This window comes from Kwoniella pini, chromosome 4, assembly GCF_000512605.2.
Source record: "Kwoniella pini CBS 10737 chromosome 4, complete sequence".
Taxonomy (NCBI): domain Eukaryota; kingdom Fungi; phylum Basidiomycota; class Tremellomycetes; order Tremellales; family Cryptococcaceae; genus Kwoniella; species Kwoniella pini.
The window spans coordinates 630,523-653,205 of NC_091719.1; the positions used below are offsets into that span (position 1 = coordinate 630,523).

Consider the following 22,683-nt stretch of genomic DNA (forward strand, 5'->3'; position numbering starts at 1 on the left):
ACTAAAGCTCCCTTTCGTTCGTCGGTGAGTAAGCCCGCCTGAAAAAGCTCAATTAAATTAGACTAGTCTACTGAATCAGCGTCATAGACCTTATCAGATACGAATATTAGCCACTATGTCATCCGATACACCAATACTGCCATGCCTGGACTTCTCATCTATCGAGATCCATCCATCATCTTCTTCTGCTCATCCACTGGATTCCCCTTCTTTCGACATTCCTTCGTCAATCTTACAACATCTTCAAACAGCTTCGAACCATTTGCATAATCACGAAACGGTCGCTTTACCTACCGAAACCGTATATGGTTTAGCAGCTTCGTCCTTGGATTCTGAAGCTTGTAAAGCTATATACAGAATTAAAAATCGACCAGCAGATAACCCACTTATCATTCACGTGTCATCATTGGACATGCTTAGAACATTATTACCGAATAAATATGAAATTTCAGAATTATATATGGAATTAATTACTTCTTTTTGGCCCGGACCTTTATCACTATTATTCCCATCAATAAACCGTCCTCCACTACCTGCACCACAAACCAATGCTATTAGAATGCCTTCTCATCCATTATCATTGGCTTTAATCCATTATTCGAATTTACCCTTATCTGCGCCTTCAGCTAATTCATCCGGAAGACCAAGTCCAACAAAAGCTGAACATGTATACAATGATCTAAATAAATCGAAAGGATTGGGATGTATATTAGATGGTGGAGATTGCGGAGTTGGAGTGGAAAGTACAGTCATCAATGGTTTAAATTGGGTAAAAGGAGGTGGGGGTAGTGTTGATATTCTTAGACCTGGAGGTTTGGGTATAGAACGAATAAAAGAAATAGTTGATAAGGTGGATGGTAAAGAAGGTCTGACAGAAATACTTCTACATGGTAAACCCTGGAAATCAAATCAAAAGAAATCAGACGGTATACCAAATGGAGGAACTGCAATCAAGGGTACATCTATTTCTGGCGGAAAAGTTAAACCTGTAGAATTATCAGCACCATCAACACCAGGATTGAAATATCGACATTACTCTCCACGAGTACCCGTTTATCTCCTTCAACCAAATAATATCTTTCCTCGCCCAACAAATCTACCTGAAGAAGCTGAATCGTCTTCTCAAGCTATCCTCCGACAAATCTCGCGGCGTGTTCACTCTTCACATGGGAAAGGTAAAAAACGAATAGGTTTTTTATATTACGAAAACTCTCCGTTGAGCGAACAAATCACTAAATCGACGATTGAGCAAGATGAGATACAGCTTATACCGCTTTCACTTGGGATAGATTCAACAAGTGCAGCTCAAAGGTTATTTGCTGGAATGTTAACTTTAGAACGTATACCGCCTGATGATCAGATTGATAAGATAGGAGTTGATGCGATAATGATAGAAGGCTGTTCCGATGCAGGATTAGGCTTAGCCGTAATGGAAAGAGTCTCTAAAGCTGTCGGAGGAGGTGGTATACTTGGTGATGTGAAAGATGGACAAGGGGAAATAGGAGTCAAAGGTGAAAGTATGGATAATACGTTTTGGGTTGATTTAGCTAGTAGAATATAATCAGTGGAACAATCGTGCTACTGCAAGTCGCTCAGCTTTAGGCGACTGGATGCGATTTTATTTTGTACTGTACATTTTGCACGCTATCTGTAATGAACTATAATTCTTTTTACGCAGGTTGGAATCCTCCTTTCACCTTAATTTATGTCATGTAATACAACTATGCAATATAATGGATATTTGCTCGTGGAAGTAGCATGACTGCTCATTGCCAGCGAATGATCATGAGTCCCAATTGGCTTTGACAGGAATTGCAGAGAGATATGAGCCATAACCAAATCTTATGAAAATCACGAGCGTATGGACCAGGTGGAGGTTGTAATTTAAAAACAATATTCGCTGTTATTTCTGTCATTTCTTCTCGAACTCACTTTATTGCACATTTCGACAAAATAGATTTGATTGAAATCCCAAAGTTGGCATCTAGATAGCAGAGCAATGTTCAAGAAACGATCAAGACCAACCTCAGTGCGTGATAAAGCCAATGTCGATAACGAGCGAACCGTAACTTCGGAAAATGTTGAAAACGAAATCAAAGGTTTTAAGGCGGCCTTGGAAGGTGAAGAAGATGATACAGGGTGAGTATCTCCAACTCACATTGATATAATAGGACAAAGTCACTGTCATTTACTTAATATGAAGATGTTTTGCTGATTTGATATGTAAAAAATATAGTCGTACGATAGAAGATTTAGTTTTACTTAGAAAATTAAGAAAATCTCAATCACAACAAGGTATTGATCTTGAGAAATTAAATAGAGGTGAACAAGCTAAAAAAGGTAAAAATAAGAAAAAGGAATTAGATGCTGGTGAAAAATTCGGTTTACAAGCTGGACCTTCTAGAGCAGGTGAAGATAAAGATGAGTAAGTTGGCATTCTACTTTGTTGTCGTTTGAATATATGGGATATACGGGATATATGGTAGAATGTCTTTTTCATTGACATCATCGTGGTTTTGATCTTGTCAAGAGAGCTTATCCTCCTTGGATCGTGTTTTGAATCACGATTATGGGAATGTAGTTACTGATCATGGCTCATTTGTTAATAGTGAAGGAGATGATAACGAAAAAGCGAAAAGGCTCGTTCGTTCGAATAATTTTACACAACAAACGAATGCTTTAGACGTGGATAAACATATGTGAGCGAAATTCTCTCCATCATTATCCTTTTATCGGATATGCGTCATCCTTTTGAACTTGAGGGTCATCCTGGCTAACACTGCCGCATCGATATAGGATGGCATATATCGAAGCTGAATTGGCGAAAACACGAGGAGAATCAGCTACGGATGATAACAAATCTGCTGTGAAGGAGGCATATGATCCTCAAGCTGAGTTGTATAAAATAGCAGAGAGGTATAAAGTAGGAGAGAAGACTAAAAAGAAGACTCAAGATGATGAAGGCAATGTTACCAATTCTTTAGGTATGTTAACTAGTATACCGGAAGTAGATTTGGGTATGGAGTAAGTTAAGCTTCACTTGAGATTGTATCATTATTTCAGCAGAATTTCTCCTGGTGATTCTGGGATCATAATAACCCCATTTGTTGCTAGATAGACTTTTGAGCTGATGTCGGTTATGATGATCTAGCAATCGTCTGCGTAATATTGAAATGACTGAAAAAGCAAAGAGGGAAATGTTGGAACATCGTAAACAAGCTGCTGCTGAAGCTGCCGAGCGAGAAAATGAAGCGGAAGACTATGCAGCTGCGAGATGTGAGCATTACAATGAATACAACGAAATAAAAGGTGAAGGCGCTAATTCATATTTTTCAAAATAGTCCATCGTCCGCATCAAAGAGTTGCTTCGGATATCTATGCTATACAAGAAGCTAGAAGGGCTGAGGCCGGTTTAGCACCGCGTACAGAGAATGCAACGGATGAACAAGTCTATGATCGTTTCAAAAAGAGGTAATTCATCTCCTCTAATTAATGAGGGAGTTCGGGCTGATTTAGTTCTTTTTGATAGAATGAAAAAGTAATAAATATGCTTTTATGCAGGGTTCAGCGTCAATAACAGTGGTAGATATATGTTGTATTTCTAGGTAATAATGCACAAGTTTAAAAAGATGCATCCAGTATTTGCTACATCTTCATTCCTTAAGTAGATGTATCAACAATGGTCCATCAACCATGCAGCGGTTTTTGCGTATGTTCAACCTATTCGTCTAATTCTTTTTGAATCGTAGATAATACTTCACCTAAGAAAGATTCGTCTTCATCTTCGGTTTTGTCCTCTGTCGTCGGTTCAGAAGGCAACGCAGAAGAACTTGAAGATATGGTTGAATTGTTGACATTGATTTCGGTAGAATTATTGGGTAAGATCAGATGATTTTGCGTGTAGGTAGTAGTATTAATCGCATCCCATAATTGAAAGATTCTACTCAACATCAGTCGGGAAAAGTAAAAGAAGAAAGTGAAATTTCAACTTTGAAAGACTACTTACAAAGTTTCACCAGCTGTTACATTCACATTCCAACTTAAATTGGTATTTGTCAAATTGGTGTATTCGTATAACCATGTCAAGTTTGAATAATAACCTCCTGTACCTATTTGTAAATTGTATGGAGCCTATGAAATCATAATCTTCAATTAGCACTTCCATCATTCCTCATACCATTTTGAATCAATTAAAATCTTATGTAAAAATGGATTGAAGAGTGATATTCCTGAAGATGCGGTAATTCGTCGACTTACACTTCCTGCATCTCCGTAACCCCAATCTAATGTAACGTTCTGACCTTCTACGGGCGAATCAGGAATTACAGTCAAATTTAGTGCGTTTATAGGTGCTCCTGCTAATACTTTTACATCTCTTTCTTCATGCTTCAACGCTGAGACGCAAGTTAAGAGTGCCATAGAGGCGGCGAGGTATTTCATGAACATGAAGAGCGTTAAGGTGGATTTTAATTGTAAAAATGGCTAGCTTATGGGTATTGTTCATAGTATCAATATGAGGTTAAAAAGACAACAAAACATCCTATTCACAGACACGATATCGTGCATATTGCTTTCATTTGGATGATGTCGCTTGTTGTTCTTGTGTGACCCTACTATAGAGTTTAGCGTGTTTTTAGGTGTTTCGGAAAGAACAAAAACAAAAAAGGTAATTCATCCCTGGGTTGATATTGATGTTGTTATTATTGCTTTAGCGTCATCAAGGTGAGGTACTTATGATCGACACACAGCTTAGATCTGAAGAAAGTCATCTGTGCATATACCGACCCCTGCAGATTGTGATAATGTTGATGATGAAGATGAAGTAATAAGAAGGATGATTCGATATGGTGTAATAAGGTGTCGTGATTAACCGTGCCTGAGAATAAGCAAGTCAAGAAGGTGGCAAAAAATAGCACGCAAAATTGAAAATCACTCATCTATTTCGACTCATGAAACATATCAATTACTAAATCATTTCATAGACCGTTGATTGTCATCACAGCTACAAAAGTGCTCCAGTGTGATCACAACATATGTTCTGGTTCGACCAGTGATAACCTACGATATCTTGAAAATCCCTCAAAAACGGTACGGCGAATCCAAGAAAAATTCTACGTCTAAGTTGGGACATCAACAAGCTTCTGAAGGGCGCTGGTTAGTCAGAAGTAAATATCTAAAGAAGTCAAGGTCCATACCACGGGGAATCTCACCAGCTAGCTGTATCATAAAAGGACACTTCTTCCTTCAGATTTCTCTCATCTCGAACCTACACAAAATCCTACCAGGATGTCCGGAACGACTACCCCAATCTCGACTTCGGCATCTACACCGACATTATACGACCCCGCCGACACACCTACCGAAAGGACTCACCTACTAGGTAAAGATAAATTCATAGAACCTTTATCACCCATCCAACCTATAACGAGCCATTATGTCGTCGAACAAGGCGAGGAGGAAGAAGAAAGCCAAGGAGGTGAAGAAGTGGACATTTACGAACCGGGAAAAGCTACATTTGCTCAGACTGTATGTTCAGCACTTCGTTCCGATATGCATGATAGTGCACAGACTCTGATACGCTGTTTGGTATAGCTGCTCAATGTTCTGGGGGATCTGATAGGAACGGGACTTTTAGCATGTCCAATAGCCATTGCGCATGCAGGCTGGGTTCTTGGTCCTATATTTCTGTGTGTTATATGCGCAGTAACCCTCTGGACGTGAGTAAAATCCATGAGTCATCGATCCGCGGTGGAAACGCTTACATACTGCTATCTTTCAAATTGGTCTTAGGCTGAAAATCTTGATTCGGATCATCGAGAAAGATCGTCGAATGAGAAACTTTGCAGATGTAGCTCGATATGGACTTGGCGAAAGAGCTGAAAAATGGATAACAGGTTTATTCGTGGGCGATTGTTGTATATGGATGTGAGTTCCACTATTGCTGCTATGCTAGACCGAGAACCAGTGTGACTGATTCCTCCATCTGCCTCAATCGTAGCATTGCCCTCATCGTACTGTTTTCGGATACCATGGAGGCTGTCTGGCCAGTATTCTCAAGCAATCAATGGAAACTTGTCGGTATGGCAGTGTAAGTTGACCCTGTACCGCAAACATGTAAGTTGAAGGACTTAGAGCTAAATGATTCTCATTCATGTTTAGCATAATACCACTGAATTTTGTACCATTGCGATACCTTTCTTACACATCCTTCCTTGGAGTCTTATCGACTTGGGCTTTGGTGTGCATACTCATTTTCACCGGTCTCACCACTTCAAGCTCCCCGGGATCGATCTCACATCCTGCCCCTACAGACCTATTTCCTTCTCATGGTATAATCAAATTGGGCCTTTCATTCGGACTGTTGATTAGTGGATTCGGTGGACATTTCCTTATCCCAAACCTCATTAGGGATATGAAGCATCCCAAACAAGCCGATAAAGTGGTAGAAATTGCTTATGGAGCTTGCATGGTCGTTTATGTTATCGTGGCTGTGTTTGGGTATTTGATGTTTGGACGGGATGTCAGCGATGAAGTGAGTGTCCTTTATGTTCGACTGACTTTTTGCTTCGGCACATCACTTTACACGACCTGGACTAGTCCGACTCAAACGAAAGGAGTATTGAGCAGATAGCTGATTCTTTTCGTGGCTGTGGATAGGTTTCTAGAGATCTGGCTAAAACGGCAGCCTTCTCGCCGACTATGGCTAAGATAGCAGTATGGATGGTAGCCTTAAACCCATTGACCAAGCTACCCCTGGGCCTACGACCCGTACGTTTCGTGTCTTATGATCCTCCTCCACCGCCATCTCTCGGTCGCTCAATTCCGAAAAGAAATTTCCAGCTTGTATGTCAAGGGTGTAGCTCACGCTTCGTTGCCCAATTATAGCTATGCGATGTTATCTACACCTGGTTCAATCTTCAACCCACAATTTATCTATCGAAAGAAACGACTATACGAGAAGAAGAACGATACGTTGAACCCTCACCACCTCCTTTGACTCCAGCATCAACCACCTCGACTCTGATAATGTTTCCTCCGATGCCTAGTTCCAACTCAATTGGACAAATCTCCCACGATAGAAGGGAAATGCTGAAAAACATTTTCAGACCCCTTGTATCAATATTATTAATTTGCTTCTTCATACTTGGAGCATTCATATTACCTTCTTTCGAGACTGTCATGTCTATTATGGGAGGTGGATTAGCTGTCATTTCTTGCATACTTGTACCTATCGCCGCTGGATCAAATCTTTGGGGTTGGTCATGGTACGCTAGAATCATTTTTGGCCTTTCTTGCCTTGTCGCTTTGATAAGTACAATATGTGCTTTATTGAACGACGGGACCGATAGCGTATAAGAATTGGCCACTGGTGAGAGATCCGAATTTGTATTTATATGAAAACGCTTGGAGAAGATCACGATTGGTGATTGAAATCGCCAAATTATCGTTTGTAGCTATATATCGAAAATCATGCAAAGTCTGCATTTTTGCACGTGGTTGGAACAAGTATGCAAAGGGGATTCAACTAGTCAAACTTCAACCTAGCTATCAGTGTTTGCCTACGAATCTTCAGCAGGAAGGTTTCTCTTTGAAAACAAAGCATCATGAACTGCCGCTCATCTTTCTGATTGATGCACCAAGCGGGGTCAAGGGACAATGCACCACTAAATTGATCGATCAAAGTAACAGACAGGCCATCCTTCGAGAACCAGATGAATGAAACATGATCTAGAATCTCCCCGTGGAGAACCAAGATGATTACAGATTATTCCAGGAAGGAAAGGTTATAAAGTCCCTTAGCAAACGCGTTTCAAGTATCTTACAGAGTATACGGAGATTTTGAATAATGAGTTCAAAGAATCAATCAATTCCTGGGGACACAATCAGGAAGGAATGACTCGAAGGGCGTTTCACTTCCTTCAACACCGAGGTACGGGGGAACGACCTCTGCGGAGGAATATCGAGGATTTTTGGTCGATACTTTGCCAAGTGAATGAAAGGTTAATTCCTTTGTCGCGACTTTCGTGATTGAATCTGCCAAGAATACGCGAAATATCAGAAGATTACAAAAACCGATTTTTATGCTTTTTGTACTTGCAATGACTTTAGTTAGATCTTGTTTGATGTTGAAAGCTATGTAATGCATTTATGAAAAGGATAGAGTAGTTCCTCGCCATTGACTGCTTTGTTCTCTTTTTCTTTCAATCGATATACCTACTACCTTTCGTATATCTTTTCTTGACCTATAAGAAACACCACAAGAGCTGAGCTCTGTGGAGTGTATTCTATCCCCTGACATCGTTTTGACGCATTTCGCTGGGCAATCAACACTTTTTCGCTCTTTACATTAAGATCACTTAGACTACCTTACTTAATCCTTCTTATCGATAACGAACTCACGCCTATACAGGATGTTTTCTATGGCAACTCCCGCGTTGATCGCTTTGTTGCCCTTGGCGAAAGCTCATATGTCCATATGGACTGAGTCCATGTATGGTTTTAGTCAATCTTATGATCCTGTTACTCCTTTATCTGGGAAATCATTCGATCAATGGGTAGGTTTTCTTTGGCTGTATTCGTACGGACCCAGCTTTTATCTGTTGTTCTATTATTCGGAGCTGATATCCTTACATTTTTTTCATTAAGTGGTTTCACGGTAATGCCAATGATGAACCTTCAGCCGTAACTACACTTATTCCAGGAAAAGATTTAACACTTGAAATTGCATGTAGAAAAGAATATAGTTCTTCGGATCAAATAATCCAACAGATGATGCATGTCCAATAGATTCAGGTGCATACCATTCAGGAGGTCAAACAGGAAGTCAATCAGGATGGACAGGAAATTCTGAATCCAATTTATTAGGATGTGCATTAGCATTTTCATTTAAATCTTCAAAAGCATCTGAAATTAAAATGGAAGATTTTACAATTATGTCAATTCAAGAAAAATGCGTTAGAAAAAGATTAACAACATTTGAAATTCCTTCAAATTTACCTAATTGTCCTGAAAATGGTTGTACATGTGCTTGGTTTTGGCAAGGTAAAAATTCTGCAAATGAAATGTATATGACTGGATTTAAATGTGATGTTTCAGGTGGAATAGGATCAAATTATCCTACTCCAAATCCACCTAGAAAAGGTAAAATTTCAGGTCCAACTCAACCTTTATATTGGGCAAATGAACCTACAAATCTTGATTATACACCTGATTGGGAAACTAAACCTTCTTATAATTCAGCTTGGGGATGGACTCCAGGTGCTCAAACTGCTGCTTTTGGTACTAGTGGTAGCGGGTCGACCAATTCCTCTTCCGGTTCTGGAGTTGATAGCTCTAGTTCAGGTAATGGTGCAACATCTACAGCTGGACCAGGATCGCAAAGCGAAGATAATTATTCACCTTCGACGAAAGCTACTTCATCCCCAACTTCATACTCATCTCCGCCCTCTTCTTCCACAAGCGCTTACGGCGGTAAAACATCCACCAAGACAAGAGGCAGACGACCTCAAGCGACCGAGACTCAACCTTCTTACGATGATGAGGAACAAGACAATGGTGACGAAGATCAAAATGATGTACCTCCTTGGCAAGAACTTGCTGCTGATTCTGAAGGAGTTGATGGGGCTGGTGAGCAAGCTTTAGTAGAGCATAAAGTGAAGAATTGTAAGAGAAAGAGGCATCACAGGAGAAATAAGTTAAGAATGGCTCATAACTCTTGATTATATATATATATATATTATATACTTAGCTTCAATTTGATCATTTGATATGATCATATATTTTTAAGTATGATTCATATTTTTTTATACACTTACTTGTTTACTCCTTCAATTCGATGCATTGCCCTGGTGGAGTGCGCCTTTCAGTAAAAGCTCGCGTTCAATCTCGTACCTGAGTAAGATAGGAAATATACTAGAACATGGCGTTTTTGGGTGGCATTCATTAATATTAGTCCCGTTTTGAAGAAAATGATTGGTGTGCGTCGAGCTATTATGCTTATTCCAAGTTTTGACTTGAAATTTTGGAACAAAGCGCAATAGTCTTTTATTACATATGATATGACTCTTTGATTTTAGAGAGTCTTATGAAATAGTTAATTATATACAACGACAATTCTGTAAGTCAATTTACAAGTGACAAAGGTCAGACTATAATTATTATTATTATTATTTATCAAAAGTATCACTACCTCTCTTCAATAGCTCAGATAGATATATCTGTAAGCGAAGAGATTGGGTAGGACGGAAGTAAATGAAGAAAGTCCGTGAATGATGGGATAAATGCGATAAATATACAATGAATGATGTTCGATTCTAAAAGCAAAATGAGCTCAATGCTAGAGTGACTCTACAAAGACATTCCAGGATAATTGATCCTCAGATCATTTGGGTTTGGTTGCCTTGATACATTTTGATGAACATGGGGTAGTTGATGAGGCTGATCCGGATAGATCAAATTTGGGGGGATTCCATATGACCCAGATGAAGGGTTAGACCCTTCGTTAGGATCGCCTTGATTGACCCATTGATTACCTTGACCTCCGTACGGTGGCGAGAGGTTCAAGTAGCTATTACCCTTCTCATCTTGTCCGTGAGGAGTATTTGTATGTCGATATGCCCCAGGCGAATTGGGATGTTGAGATGGGGTATGTGGATTCGCGTAATTCGAATGACCGTATGAAGAGGAATCGGATGATCCGTGAGACGTTAGGTGAGGCACAGAGCCTCCAGAGTTTGGCTGACCGTTCCCGCTTGCGTTATTCACAGACATAGTAGAGCCGTATGGATCTTGTTTGATGTACTCATCTTCTGGGGTATTAGAAGGTAAGAGGGGTTGAAGTGGTCCTGGTATACCATAATTGGTCGATTGATACGATTGGGCGGGAAGCGGTGGAGGTGCCATCGGACTAGCAGGATAGAAATTTGCAGACTACGCAGAGGTATCAGTCAGTTTGAACTTCTAGCTGTCCGTTCTCTGAACTCACATATTTGCCTATGATCTTTTTAAGAGCTTGTCCTAGTATCTCCCAAGGGAAGACTTTTACATCCTTCTCGATATTCCTCGGTCGGGGATTCGGAAAGTTCATAATCAGTCTGAAGAAGTCTTCGTTTCCAGGTTTACTTTTTGATATGGTCAGTGGTCTAAATCCTTCGAGATTCCTTCTGATTCTGTTCTTCTCTTCGACCGTAAACCGAGTTCCAACTAGCGCTTCGAGTAGATAGATAGCATCTACCGAAGTAACGTAGCATACATTTTTGTCCTCTCGAAATATACAGGAAACAATGATTGATTGTTGATATGCAGGGTATTCAGCTTGGGAAATGGGTTTGAAAGCGGCGTGTATGGTAGTTCCATCCTGCCTGCGCCAAAACTGGACCAATCTTCTTCGGGCATGCCATTCTTCTTGAGTCCTGTGAGGGTAAGAGATGCTCAGTATACCATATGTAGAATACACACACACACACAAATAGGAGGGAATCCGGGTCACTCACCATCCCTTCGACATGGTCATCAAATCACCCGCCATCTCCAAGCTTGCCTTCTGACCGGTACTGGGATATGGAGCGGGAGCTGGCATGCCAGGTCCAAGCTGAGTCGACCTCATCAAACTTGGCTGGATGCTGCCCGGTGTATAAGGTGGTGGAGCAGGATGCGCGACGGCTGGCATGGGTGTGCTAGTAGAAGCGTAGGGACTGTTTTGCCATGAAGCGACAGAATCGGAGACGGCTGTGGTGCTTCGTGAGTACAGGACCATGATTCAGAAAATTTACACTCACATCTGCCGGAAGGACTAGGATGGTATGTTGAAGGCATCGTAGCATACTGTTGTAGCTCTGGCGTAGTGTACGCAGCTGAGTTGGTGGATATGACTCGTCGGTGGACCTGGTGAGGAGAGGGTCTAGAGGACTCTAGGTTTTCGCCTCCTCGTTTGAGCGGATTACCTATAATGGTGTCAGTACGAGAAATCGATAGGGGACAACCAAACTGCTGGACTCACCTCTTGACCCGGTATTTGTATACAAGAACTCTCCAACAGGTACTGTCTCCACGATCGCGAAATCTCCCGCTAAAACTTGCACAGACACATTGACCTTGTTTCCATATCCTTGCGAGCCGGCTCCGGTACTAGAATAACTTGGTACGGTAGCCATGAGTTGGTAGTATTGACCATCTTGAGAACCGCTTGAAGTATCGAGAGTAGTGACAGCGGTTTGTACTGGATGTGTGCCGAAGACTACCCTCAGAGCTTTGGTTGGCTTGCTACGTGGTGAAGGATGAGGTGAAGATCCATCCGAGTTGGCGGGTGGCGTGGTTGATGGAAGAATCACATCTGCTTTTATTATGATTTGATTACCTTGTACACCTTCTCTAGGTCCCCATTCATAAACTGTCACAGCAGGCCTGTCACTACTACCAGATCCTCCTTGAGATACGAAGCTAGAGGTGCCGGTAGTCATGGTATCGAATTGCTGAGTGGGATGAGGTGATGACATGTACGACTTTGATGGCAAGTAAGACGATCCTGAATTTTGGTAGGATGGTATTGATGTACTTGCTGAGGGTACAGGATTAGATTCGTGGGACGAGAATGGCGATGACGGCGAGGGAGGCATTCCAAAAGGATCCATTGCTGTAGTTCTAGGTATGTAAGGTGCTCTTATCGATGCTGGGATGATAGGTGTTGTCGATATATGAGAGGGAGGTTGGTAGAACCTAGGTTGAGCTACCGGATTGTAAAGAGCGGCGGATGAGGTGTGATACATGTCTGATGGGAATTAAAGTAACACATTTGTCAGACGGAACACTCTCTTTTCTTTCATCTAGTCACATACGTACCACTGAATAGGGTTGACGAAGGGGATAAGGGAGAATAGTCTAGAAGGATGAGATTGGGTTGGGAGTTAAAAAGGTGAATCAGATTCAATTCAAATATGAACTTACCTGCACAGATTTCCAACGTGGTCAGTCAACCCAAAATCAAACAGGCGGCGTAGTTGTTATTCGATATGTCCGAGACAGCCGATGTGCAGGTGAGACACCGATAGGCGTAAATGGTCGGAAGATGATATCAAGTCGAGGTATATTGATTAGCGATGATTCCCATACAGTCAAGTACAAGTCGCAGTTGTAGAAGGTATTTAGATGGATGAAAATTGGTATATAGAGATGAAAAAGAATGAGAAAGTAGAATGAACCGTCGATGATCAAGTCAGAAATGATCTTCGTGAGAACTATGATAGGAATAATCAAGGATCAAGGAGTGAATAACTTGAGACTAGTCTGCGATAACCTTTGAAAGTCCATCATTTTACGCCGTGGAAAATCGTTGACGAATAGTCATTAAATGATCCGGACAGGGATAAGGGTAAGTTTTGAGGAACGCCTCCGTGTTGTTCATTTTCCCTAACTCGATTCTCATTTAATTTAAGAAGATGATGAGAGGTAATGAGAAAACGGAGCTAAGATTTGCGCTTTTAAACTTTTAAGCTAAAGAGCGCATGAGGGAAATTAATCATTCAATCAAAGTCCGCCGCCTCCGAGTCAATCTATACCGCCTTTCTTCCATTTGATATACGCCTCATGAAGCCACAAGGAGGACCGGATCGGCAAGTAGCGAGAGAGTAAAAAAGGGGATCATCAGAGCAGGTGGTCACAATGTTAAAGAAGGCAAATTACGAATGTGATTTTGGCAATTTCAGGTGTAGATCGGATACGGAGAATTAAAACGTTAAAAAGGGACCCGGATGTAGTAAGAAGAAAATCAGGGATATGACAGCAGCCAATTACGATATCAAATAACCTATGAAATAACGACATCACACTCTATTACTCACAAATATCTCCTATAGTCAAGAATAACCTATGCTTGATCCGGTAGATTACACAAGCCAAATTGAAGGTAAAGATATAACAGAGAAAAAAAGAAAGTTGAAAGAAGAGAGAAAGTCAAGACATTTGATGAAAAGATAATAAGATTAAAAAAAACAAACGCGCCGATCAAAATACATTGGAAACGCACAGACAAAGTGGCGGGTGTGCGGTAACATCCTCGTAGATCTCGTTTTAATAGCTTACATTTCCAGACATGCCACGACTCAGTCACACGTGAGAAAGATATAAGTTATATTCAAGTGAATGAATTGAGATATGAATGGATGAATTTGAAGAGGCGTGACTCAAAGTGGTGATAGACGGGCTTGATCATGTAGATCGTCAGATTAAATAAAGGATATGATGGCAACATATCAAGCTGTTGCCCTATACGTCATGGGCTTTTACCCTTTCCAGAAGAAAGAAGGGGAATTACAGCACCAAAAGGTTAAAAAAATTGAATTAGGAGTAAGCCACCAAAAATAAAAAACCGAGAGAAAAAACGTATAAACACCCCAGCTGAACAACCTCTCTCGTCATCCCGGTTTACCGTGCCGGTCAAATATTTTTTCTAGTCATTTCAGGGATTAACAAAGATTAGGGTTTATAGTTTCGACAATATGAGAAGGCTTGGCGAACAAGATGTATGCAAATGAAAAGTATAGCGGTAATTAAAGTAGAAAGCGGATGTTTATAAGCATAGAAGGGATATTCAAGAGTTGTGTTGGTAAACTGATGAATTCAAACGAGAAATCCAAACTTACGGTAACGCATTTGGTGACCATGTGTGTACATTTGAAGCATTGGTACAGTGTACGCGTGATCGTCGGCCATCGAATGAACTATGACCGGATCTGAATGGAAGGCGAGTTTAGCTGAGTTCTCGTGAGATTCGGTAAGGTAATCGAGAGCTCCAACTGGAAATTGACAACCTCTTTGAATGGCAACGATAACATGATCTTATTACAGTATCAGAGGGAAGGTAGATATGATATAGCTGAACTTACTGGCGAGTTGGTCAAACGCCATTCGGAGAGCAATAATAGTCCGTCCTATCAAGATGCACCAGATTAGCACCTGCAGTCAACCCAGAACGTAGAGAGTACTCTGCATTGATAACGACAGACATCACTTACTTCTCTGCTCAGTGGAATTTTACAAGAAACCTGATGGTACAGATAAAAGAAACAATGGGAAATCGTTTGAATCCGAGGAAAGGCGAATAGATTGATATTGATTTTCTTCCTGCCACTAATAGCCTTAATGAAACAATTTTGAATCCTTTCTCCCACTTTCCCCACTGCCCATTCTCAGGAGTACACCAGCGTGATGGTCATCATGAGCTAATTACATCTCGATGGTGATGGTGATGGAGATGGTGATATTTGATCAGGAATTGATCATTGATTGGTTGGATGGGTGCCTGGTGCGAATCGTTATTGAAGTTGATTTCAAGGGTAACATCATTTCGCTCGTATTCATTCATCAATCGAATCTTTCTCTGATAGCTGATCGGACAGAGTGGGGAAATTATCCAGACTAATTCGTTGTCTTCCAGAATCATCAATTAGATACGGAAAGGTATCACTCAATAGGTTGGGAATTGTCCCTTCTCATTAGTCTGCGGTAGGCTATAACAGTCAAATGCATTATGCTAATTTTCGGACTGGAAACCCCAATAAAGCAGTACATGACCAGCTTAAACGGAGGATGAATTAACATTCCCTGAATGAGCTTGATGAATGGTTCAGGAGGGCGTCGAAAGGAGGTCTATAGTACTGCTGATTATAGATCACGACAGTATCGCACGTATTACCATTTCTTTTCCTGGATTTGATCCGCTTTGTTCTTTAGTAAGTCACTATGAAACGGGTTTTTCAATCGCTTGCATTAAAATCCTAAACTTCTGGGATCATACCATTGATCGCATGTAGAGTAATATCAAACTAATTCTGGTGAACATCTTGTTTCGATAAATATTTTAGCATGCGAAATTAAAGGACGTTTTAATTGATCTCAAACATCCGTTATTATGCAAATGAACGCTAATCAATCCTTTGAAAAGCTTGAGCGGTGATTAACGATTAGGGACATCTCACGGATCTGATGAATGTACTGCTTTTTGATTAGCGGAGATTGTTGTCTACTTTCCATAGCGAAGGAAAGCCGAAAGGAAGGGATGATGTTCAGAAAGGTACGATTAGATCTTGATGTCCCTTGTTCATTTGTCGATCATAGTAAAGCTTGACTACCATCTACTCATCAGATTCCCCTTTTTCTCACTCAAGTAAGGGTTGTGATTCTAGTAACAAGGATGAATTGTCTCTGAAACGGATAAATCAATACCCAAGCGTACTAGGGTGACAATCTGTTAAAACAATCCAAGCCCTTATACTGATTTATGATGAAACTGGATTGTAGCATTTCTGATTGATGATTAAGGTTATCACTCCCTGTGTTTTCGATCATCATCATTTCAAAATCAATAAGCAATCTAACAAAACATATCAATAGACACAACGACAGCCGAAGTGTTTAGACGAGAATTAGTCTATTAGGGAAAGGAGGGGTTAATCGTTATAATCTAACTGATCAGATCTGACTTTGATTGTAAAAGTGGGTGATAAAGGAATCAGGAACATCAGTCATTATTCAATTCGGCTACTCTGGTCAAGTTTGAATTGACATCGATACTCCACTTGTGCTCCTCCGATGATCACGATTAGACTGGATATCGACATCGTAATAAGGGTCACAATGCATTTGACAGGTAAACAGATTGGACTGCGCAAAACACCGAGGGGATTTGTGGGACTTGTAGCCCGTATCTCTGGCTGATTGAACATTTGCATATGGTCCGATTGTGAATTTGTGGACGGAACGATCCTTTATTGAGCTGTTTGAAATTGTGGCAGAGGGACATGATTTGTACAATACCGAGCGATTTGTGCGATTGTGCGATGAAATTTGATCATGCGATGTAATATATTTATGCCTAAATATCGTTTAAAGTGTTTTATTACATTTGAAGCGTTTGGAAATAATGTTGAATTTATCAATGAATCATCTTTAATAGAAGTTTCAAAATTATTTAACAAATTGAATTTATTTTTAAGAGTTGGATCTGAATTAAATTTAAGATAACAAGATATTAAAGAGCATAAAGAAGGTGAAGATATCATTTCAAATATGATTGTACTAACTTTTGATAGTAAATATCTTATTCTTCTTGAAGGATTTAAAATATGATATCAAATAGTAATCGTGATTTCGATTCTTTTTTTTAATTCTTTCCTTTATTATTTGAAGTAAATTTTGATCATAAAGAATTTTGATTATTTCCATTTTCATTTTCAATCTCACCAAGTATTTGTAATACATTTAAAAGTTGATCATTCGTTCTCAATTTATATGTTTTCCATAATTCATTGATAGATATCTCATAAATCAATTCACAAGTTTTAGTTAGATTTGATATGTCATAAATTTGTATGTAAGGTATGATTATTGAAAATATATCCCGATGAGCAATTTGAGAAAGTTGTCTTGATTCACTCTTCTCCCGAAGATATGGAAGTTTTTCTAAATATGAATTGTCTTTTCTATACTTGTCATAGCTCGGTAATTAAGGATTGTTCAGAGAAGTATATGGTGGAGGTAAATCATCATTGACTTGATAGTTATCGAGATAAGTTTTATGGATCCTCTTGAATACGAAAATATCTCAGCTACATCGAAGAGAAGCTTTTTTTCTTTAGACTATCTACTTTATTACAAAATGAAGAACATGGTAATATAGTAGATTAGTGTGAAGTCAATTCGCTAAGATCTTCGCTGTTTACCTTTATTCACCGTCTTCAGAACAGCGACGAAGCCGGCTATTTCAGTCTCATGATCACCTCAATCTATTTCTTCAGTCTTCATCCGTTCATACATGATGGTACAAGCAATGCATACCACTATCAGTTTATCGCTGCCGGCCTGAATCGCGATGTCTCAGCAATTTCCATGAGAGCGTCAATACCAAGCTGACCATTTCAAGAAGCATGCAGATCAGGGTCAAAAAGGGAATATCATAATTCATTATGCGCATACCAGCATCAAGCATTGGTATCCAAGTAGAAAAGGGTATATACTAAACAAATCGCAAGCGAAGAGTTCAATCATTGATTCATATCCATTCGATTTCGATTCTTTCGTATGCAATCGTCAACTTTCAACTGACTAACCAAGAAAAGGTTTCCGCAAACCCGTTTAGGCCGTAGTGATGTACTGGTTTACGAGATCATTAGCTGTCGTACTTTTATGCAAGTGTTGTCATTAACGGCTACTCACCCATCCACCAAGAGAAGTGATACTTCCGTCGGGGTTCATCAAGGCGTTGGCTTGATTGACACCTTGCATATCCTTCATGACACCGAAAGGAGAGAACCTTTCGATGTAAGATTGAGATTCGAACCATCCTGCCATTTGAGTGTGGAAGTTCCAAGTATCTTGATCTGAACATTGGGCTCCACCATTATAGTCTTGACAGGCGTATTCAGTCACCCACAGATTACCGCCGACGGCGTTGTGGTAATTGGTGACGTATTCTTGGAATCTTTGAACATTGGTATCGTAGTAGTGGACAGGGTAGAAGCTGTTTTCAGACCAAAAAGCAACATCAGCAAAGATCTCCATCAGGCGTTACAAGATCTGCTATGTTACTCACTCCGCGGTACAATCAGCTTGGGAATGACCTTGATCTGTGCAGGCTTTTTGGAAATCTTGAATCCATACTAAACCGTCAGGAGCGTTGGTAGGAGCAGCTTGACCAAGTCTGATGCCTTTTGATCGAAGGGGAAGATAATCGTTGATCCAGTATTGGACTGCGTCTGAGGCAGCAACATCACATTGCCCTTTTTGGTTGGGTTCCTGGACAACGTCGCGTGGTCAGCATTATACCCTTTTGTCAGATTGATTTGACTCACGTTGAAGAACAAGGCATTCTTAACAGTTGATGGCCAACTGCCTTGTTGAGCGTACCAATCAGCGACATGACCCGGACCCCATAGCATAGGAACGTATTCAAGGCCCAGTTCATCACCAGTGCTAACAGAAAAAGGTGACCAGGTGTAGTACCAGGACGCTTTGTTTCCAATGTAATTTCCAATCCAGTTCGGAGTACCTTGTGTATCCCAAGCACCGTTGGGCCAAGCGATACCTAATTTGCTTCCTACGTTAACGGATCCACCGTTGGCACCGCCAGAGTAAGTTGGTGTGGTGGCAGCAGCGGAGGAAGCAGCGGGAGCAGCAGATGAAGAATCGGCCGCGGCAGAGGAAGGAGCAGCAGCGTCGACAGCACTGCTGGTGGATGCGGCAGGATCAGACGCGGTTGGTGTGGGAGCAGGAGCGGAAGAGGAGGAAGCGGTGTAGGATTGTCCCCTAACTCGACATTTGGATCCGTCGGCTTGTCGTCTGATCAGTCCCTTCTTCTTTGGGGTGGTACCTCGAGCAGCGATGTTGTCGGCAAGCTTTTGTCGAGAGGCAAGGTGTCTATGATATCCGTCCCTTGGCGATCGTGCGACGGGATTGTGTGCTATGGCGGACTGTAGGGGTATAAAGGATGTACCGTCAGATGTTTACCCCATCGCCAAGAGTGGACAATTAAGGGGGAATATAGGTTAAAAGCGCATTGACCGAATTGCCTTGGCACAAGGATAGGCTGCAATTGGAATAGCAGAGCAAATCCATGAAAGCGATAGTGACTCCCGAAATCACTGGGGGAGGGTACAGAAGAGGAAGAAAATACGTTGACAGGGAAATGAGGAAACTCACGGGAACTTGCTCGATACCTGATAAAGCGGCTCCTAATATAGCTAGAGTGGGAAGCAGGTTGAAGAGAGAGATGATAGCTGTCATCTTGGCTGATTCTACTGAGTAAGATTGGAGGTGTGAGGAGGGGTGATCGTTAAACAGAGACCTAGAAGAGATGTGTTGTCCCTGTTGTGTTGTACAGTATCTGTATTGAACGAGGAACGTTTAGTGTTATTCGAAATGTTAATCTAGTCGTTATGATGCGATCGTATATCGTTGCAGAGTGGTCGTAGTTGTGTCTCGTAGGGAGTAATGAATGTAGAAGTTAGGACGGAAGAAGAGGAAAACGTATTGGATTTGGAATAAGCGATAAAACAAAGAAAGAGAAAAAAAAGAAGTATGACGGATGAGGAAGATGTAAAAGAGCAAGTTGAATGAAAAAGGCGAATGAATGTAAAGGACTCTTTTGTTAGTATCACTCGTGTTTAAAACGGTGAAAAAAAGTGATCATTGCGGATATTCAGTTAATCTAGATTTCCTGCGGATTCTGTATTTTCCTAACAAATGACGTTGTCCTATACATATGAAACACGCTCTTTGTATTCATTCATAAGGGATTTATCACATGCATGGTTGCCAAGGTGAATATAAACAAATGAATCCTTATAAGCAGGGCGAGGGTACTTGCATAACAAATGATGAGCTTTGACCTCGTTTCGTTTTTGGCTATATACGAGTAACAAAAAGAAAGATGAAAATAAGTCACGCACGGATCACCAGTCACCCCTTTGCTGTATCGCGCTAAAATTTACTTTATAATAGGGTAAAATAAGGTAATAAGGAATCATGAAACGCGTCGAGTGATCTCATTGGGAGCAAGGGGGATATAAACAATTCACTTGGCTAATTTACCGCGTGTTATGTAAGCAATGCTTGATTTACGATTGTGGAGACTCCATATACACCTTGATGAGGAATCATAAAACACAGCGGACCGTTTCACTGATATATTTATCCATGACCACACTTTCCCTTTTGGATGACCTTAAGAGGTCTAGATCATGTCGTCTCCCAAAACCTCGAATTCGCCGTCAAACAAAATATACTCACGACGAAGTCATACTGGTCAACTTCTTTTGCTCTCGGCGGCTGTTCAAGTGGGCTTATTACTTTATGCTCAACATGTCGATACTCATCCTGAACGATACGGTGGATTGAAATATACCGATGTAGATTGGAGGGTGATTCACGATGGTACTAAATTGATATTTCATCCCAATCAGGAGTGTGGGAATGTAGCTAGAGGATGGTCAGTTGAATTACTAGGGCTAAGAATTGGAGAGTAAGTTTGTCACAGCTGAATTTACGGTCTACATCCATGATCATCGTTGAGCTCGCCATTTGGCACAAGTTTTCAAGGCTTATATGATCTGTACATAGTCCATACGAAAGATCAACCTTCCGATATACACCTTTACTACCTTTACTGATCTCTCCATCACTTATACATCCCCTAATTGGTCGATTTATTCTTGTCGCCATCAGTCTGATCATCCCTTCTCTCTTGTTGGCTTTCCCCGTAAGTTCAAGACCAGGCTTTTGGACAACACACTTGATATGGACACTCAACCCTTTCGTACTCAATATAAATACTAGGGGATCCCCAGAATCGATCATTTGCTTGTTTGTCATTCTTACTTTGTACTGTATACGAAAAGGAAAGGAAAATCTAGCTGCGATGTGGTTAGGCATTTCTATATCTTGGAAAATATATCCGTTGATCTATGTTCCAGCTATTTGGAGTTTACTGAGTAGGAAATATGGATGGTTCGGTAAAGGCGTGTGGAGGTTTGGGTTCGTAACTGGCCTTACTCTCTTATGTGTTAATGGATTGTTATGGTCAATGTGAGTCGGAATAAAAGGTCAGGTGCTTGATTGATGAATTCACAACAAATATGACTTTACACGTCAAGCTAGAAGAGCTGACACGTCTCTTGATCAATAGCTGGGGACAACCGTTCTTAGAACATACATTCCTATATCATCTTACTCGGCTCGATCACCGGCATAATTTCTCACCATACTTCTATCCAATTTACCTATCATTATTCCCTTCTTCAAACCATACTCTATCCATTGTACCTCACATGATGGAAAAGATTATAAGACATCCATTGACATCTTTCTTACCTCAAAACTCGCTGGTACTTTTAGCAGGATTTGCTCTTGAACCTATAGCCGGAATAGAATTTACGATGTTTGCTCAGACGACTATATTTGTGATCTTTAACAAAGTCTGTACTTCCCAAGTAAGTTGAGGCTTGTAGCTCCCAAAAACGTCTTTACTCAAGAACGAACGTTTCATACTCTAAGATTCAAAACTAATCATACCTTTTTCTCACGATGATAGTACTTCATGTGGTTCTTACCACTCATACCCTCGATAATACCAAATTTACACTTGAATCGCGCAAAGTCCATATCCTTGATCGGTGCGTGGGTGGCAGGACAAGCGATTTGGTTAAGTATAGGATATAAATTAGAATTTTTGGCTCAAAATGTTTTCTTGTACTTATGGATGGCAGGTTTGGGTTTATTTGGAATTAGTTGTTGGGTTCTAGGCGAGATCTTAGATGGCTTCAATGTTGAGCAACGACGTCATCTCGATGTAAGGAAAACAAAGTGAAACATCTTCATATAGGGAGACATGGATGTATGAAGCAGAATTCATGTTTTTCGATTGCAACTTGAAGAGATATACTTGACTGCGCCGCCAGCTTTTCCAGGATCGTGTCTTTCCACCTTGATTGGAGGATATACGTGGAATATTTACACCGATACAACGCCATTCCGGTTACTGAAGCAAAAGGTCATCTGGCTTTTGATGGAGACATAATTTCGAATCTTACTAAAGTTGAATTTAAGCGCGAAGTCATGTCATATCGCATCATAAATTATCTTTACCCCATTCGGCTCCACGTATGGGTAGGTACGGGGATCCCCAATGAGATTCAT

At 40.7% G+C, this 22,683-nt stretch overlaps 8 protein-coding genes across 8 annotated transcripts; 5 read left to right on the forward strand and 3 right to left on the reverse strand.

Moving 5' to 3' along the window:
* Window positions 1-115: 115 nt before the first annotated feature.
* On the forward strand, window positions 116-1,561 carry I206_103252 (Sua5/YciO/YrdC/YwlC family tRNA threonylcarbamoyl adenosine modification protein; the record flags this gene model as incomplete). Its single annotated transcript, XM_019153510.1, has 1 exon — window positions 116-1,561. The coding sequence occupies one exon, from the start codon at window positions 116-118 to the stop codon at window positions 1,559-1,561; it is 1,446 nt and encodes a 481-aa protein (XP_019013671.1).
* Window positions 1,562-1,999: 438 nt separating this feature from the next.
* I206_103253 (uncharacterized protein) lies at window positions 2,000-3,475 on the forward strand (the record flags this gene model as incomplete). The annotated part of the gene is made up of 6 exons (XM_019153509.1): window positions 2,000-2,139; window positions 2,237-2,425; window positions 2,610-2,699; window positions 2,797-3,024; window positions 3,152-3,276; window positions 3,342-3,475. The coding sequence occupies 6 exons, from the start codon at window positions 2,000-2,002 to the stop codon at window positions 3,473-3,475; spliced, it is 906 nt and encodes a 301-aa protein (XP_019013670.1).
* Window positions 3,476-3,720: 245 nt separating this feature from the next.
* I206_103254 (uncharacterized protein) lies at window positions 3,721-4,446 on the reverse strand (the record flags this gene model as incomplete). Its single annotated transcript, XM_019153508.1, has 3 exons — window positions 3,721-3,940; window positions 4,007-4,131; window positions 4,258-4,446. 3 exons carry the CDS (start codon window positions 4,444-4,446, stop codon window positions 3,721-3,723), a joined length of 534 nt encoding a protein of 177 aa, XP_019013669.1.
* Window positions 4,447-5,286: 840 nt separating this feature from the next.
* On the forward strand, window positions 5,287-7,356 carry I206_103255 (uncharacterized protein; the record flags this gene model as incomplete). Its single annotated transcript, XM_019153507.1, has 7 exons — window positions 5,287-5,526; window positions 5,593-5,717; window positions 5,791-5,925; window positions 5,999-6,088; window positions 6,160-6,532; window positions 6,658-6,768; window positions 6,886-7,356. 7 exons carry the CDS (start codon window positions 5,287-5,289, stop codon window positions 7,354-7,356), a joined length of 1,545 nt encoding a protein of 514 aa, XP_019013668.1.
* A 1,055-nt stretch (window positions 7,357-8,411) lies between these two features.
* Window positions 8,412-9,719, forward strand: I206_103256 (uncharacterized protein; the record flags this gene model as incomplete). Its single annotated transcript, XM_019153506.1, has 3 exons — window positions 8,412-8,555; window positions 8,647-8,728; window positions 8,788-9,719. The coding sequence occupies 3 exons, from the start codon at window positions 8,412-8,414 to the stop codon at window positions 9,717-9,719; spliced, it is 1,158 nt and encodes a 385-aa protein (XP_019013667.1).
* Window positions 9,720-10,347: 628 nt separating this feature from the next.
* On the reverse strand, window positions 10,348-12,764 carry I206_103257 (uncharacterized protein; the record flags this gene model as incomplete). Its single annotated transcript, XM_070202708.1, has 5 exons — window positions 10,348-10,929; window positions 10,985-11,411; window positions 11,493-11,727; window positions 11,778-11,942; window positions 11,999-12,764. The coding sequence occupies 5 exons, from the start codon at window positions 12,762-12,764 to the stop codon at window positions 10,348-10,350; spliced, it is 2,175 nt and encodes a 724-aa protein (XP_070058809.1).
* Window positions 12,765-18,126: 5,362 nt separating this feature from the next.
* On the reverse strand, window positions 18,127-19,773 carry I206_103258 (uncharacterized protein; the record flags this gene model as incomplete). Its single annotated transcript, XM_019153504.1, has 5 exons — window positions 18,127-18,144; window positions 18,208-18,511; window positions 18,584-18,786; window positions 18,843-19,460; window positions 19,690-19,773. The coding sequence occupies 5 exons, from the start codon at window positions 19,771-19,773 to the stop codon at window positions 18,127-18,129; spliced, it is 1,227 nt and encodes a 408-aa protein (XP_019013665.1).
* Window positions 19,774-20,729: 956 nt separating this feature from the next.
* Window positions 20,730-22,354, forward strand: I206_103259 (uncharacterized protein; the record flags this gene model as incomplete). Its single annotated transcript, XM_019153503.1, has 4 exons — window positions 20,730-21,010; window positions 21,109-21,573; window positions 21,674-21,977; window positions 22,079-22,354. 4 exons carry the CDS (start codon window positions 20,730-20,732, stop codon window positions 22,352-22,354), a joined length of 1,326 nt encoding a protein of 441 aa, XP_019013664.1.
* Window positions 22,355-22,683: the final 329 nt, after the last annotated feature.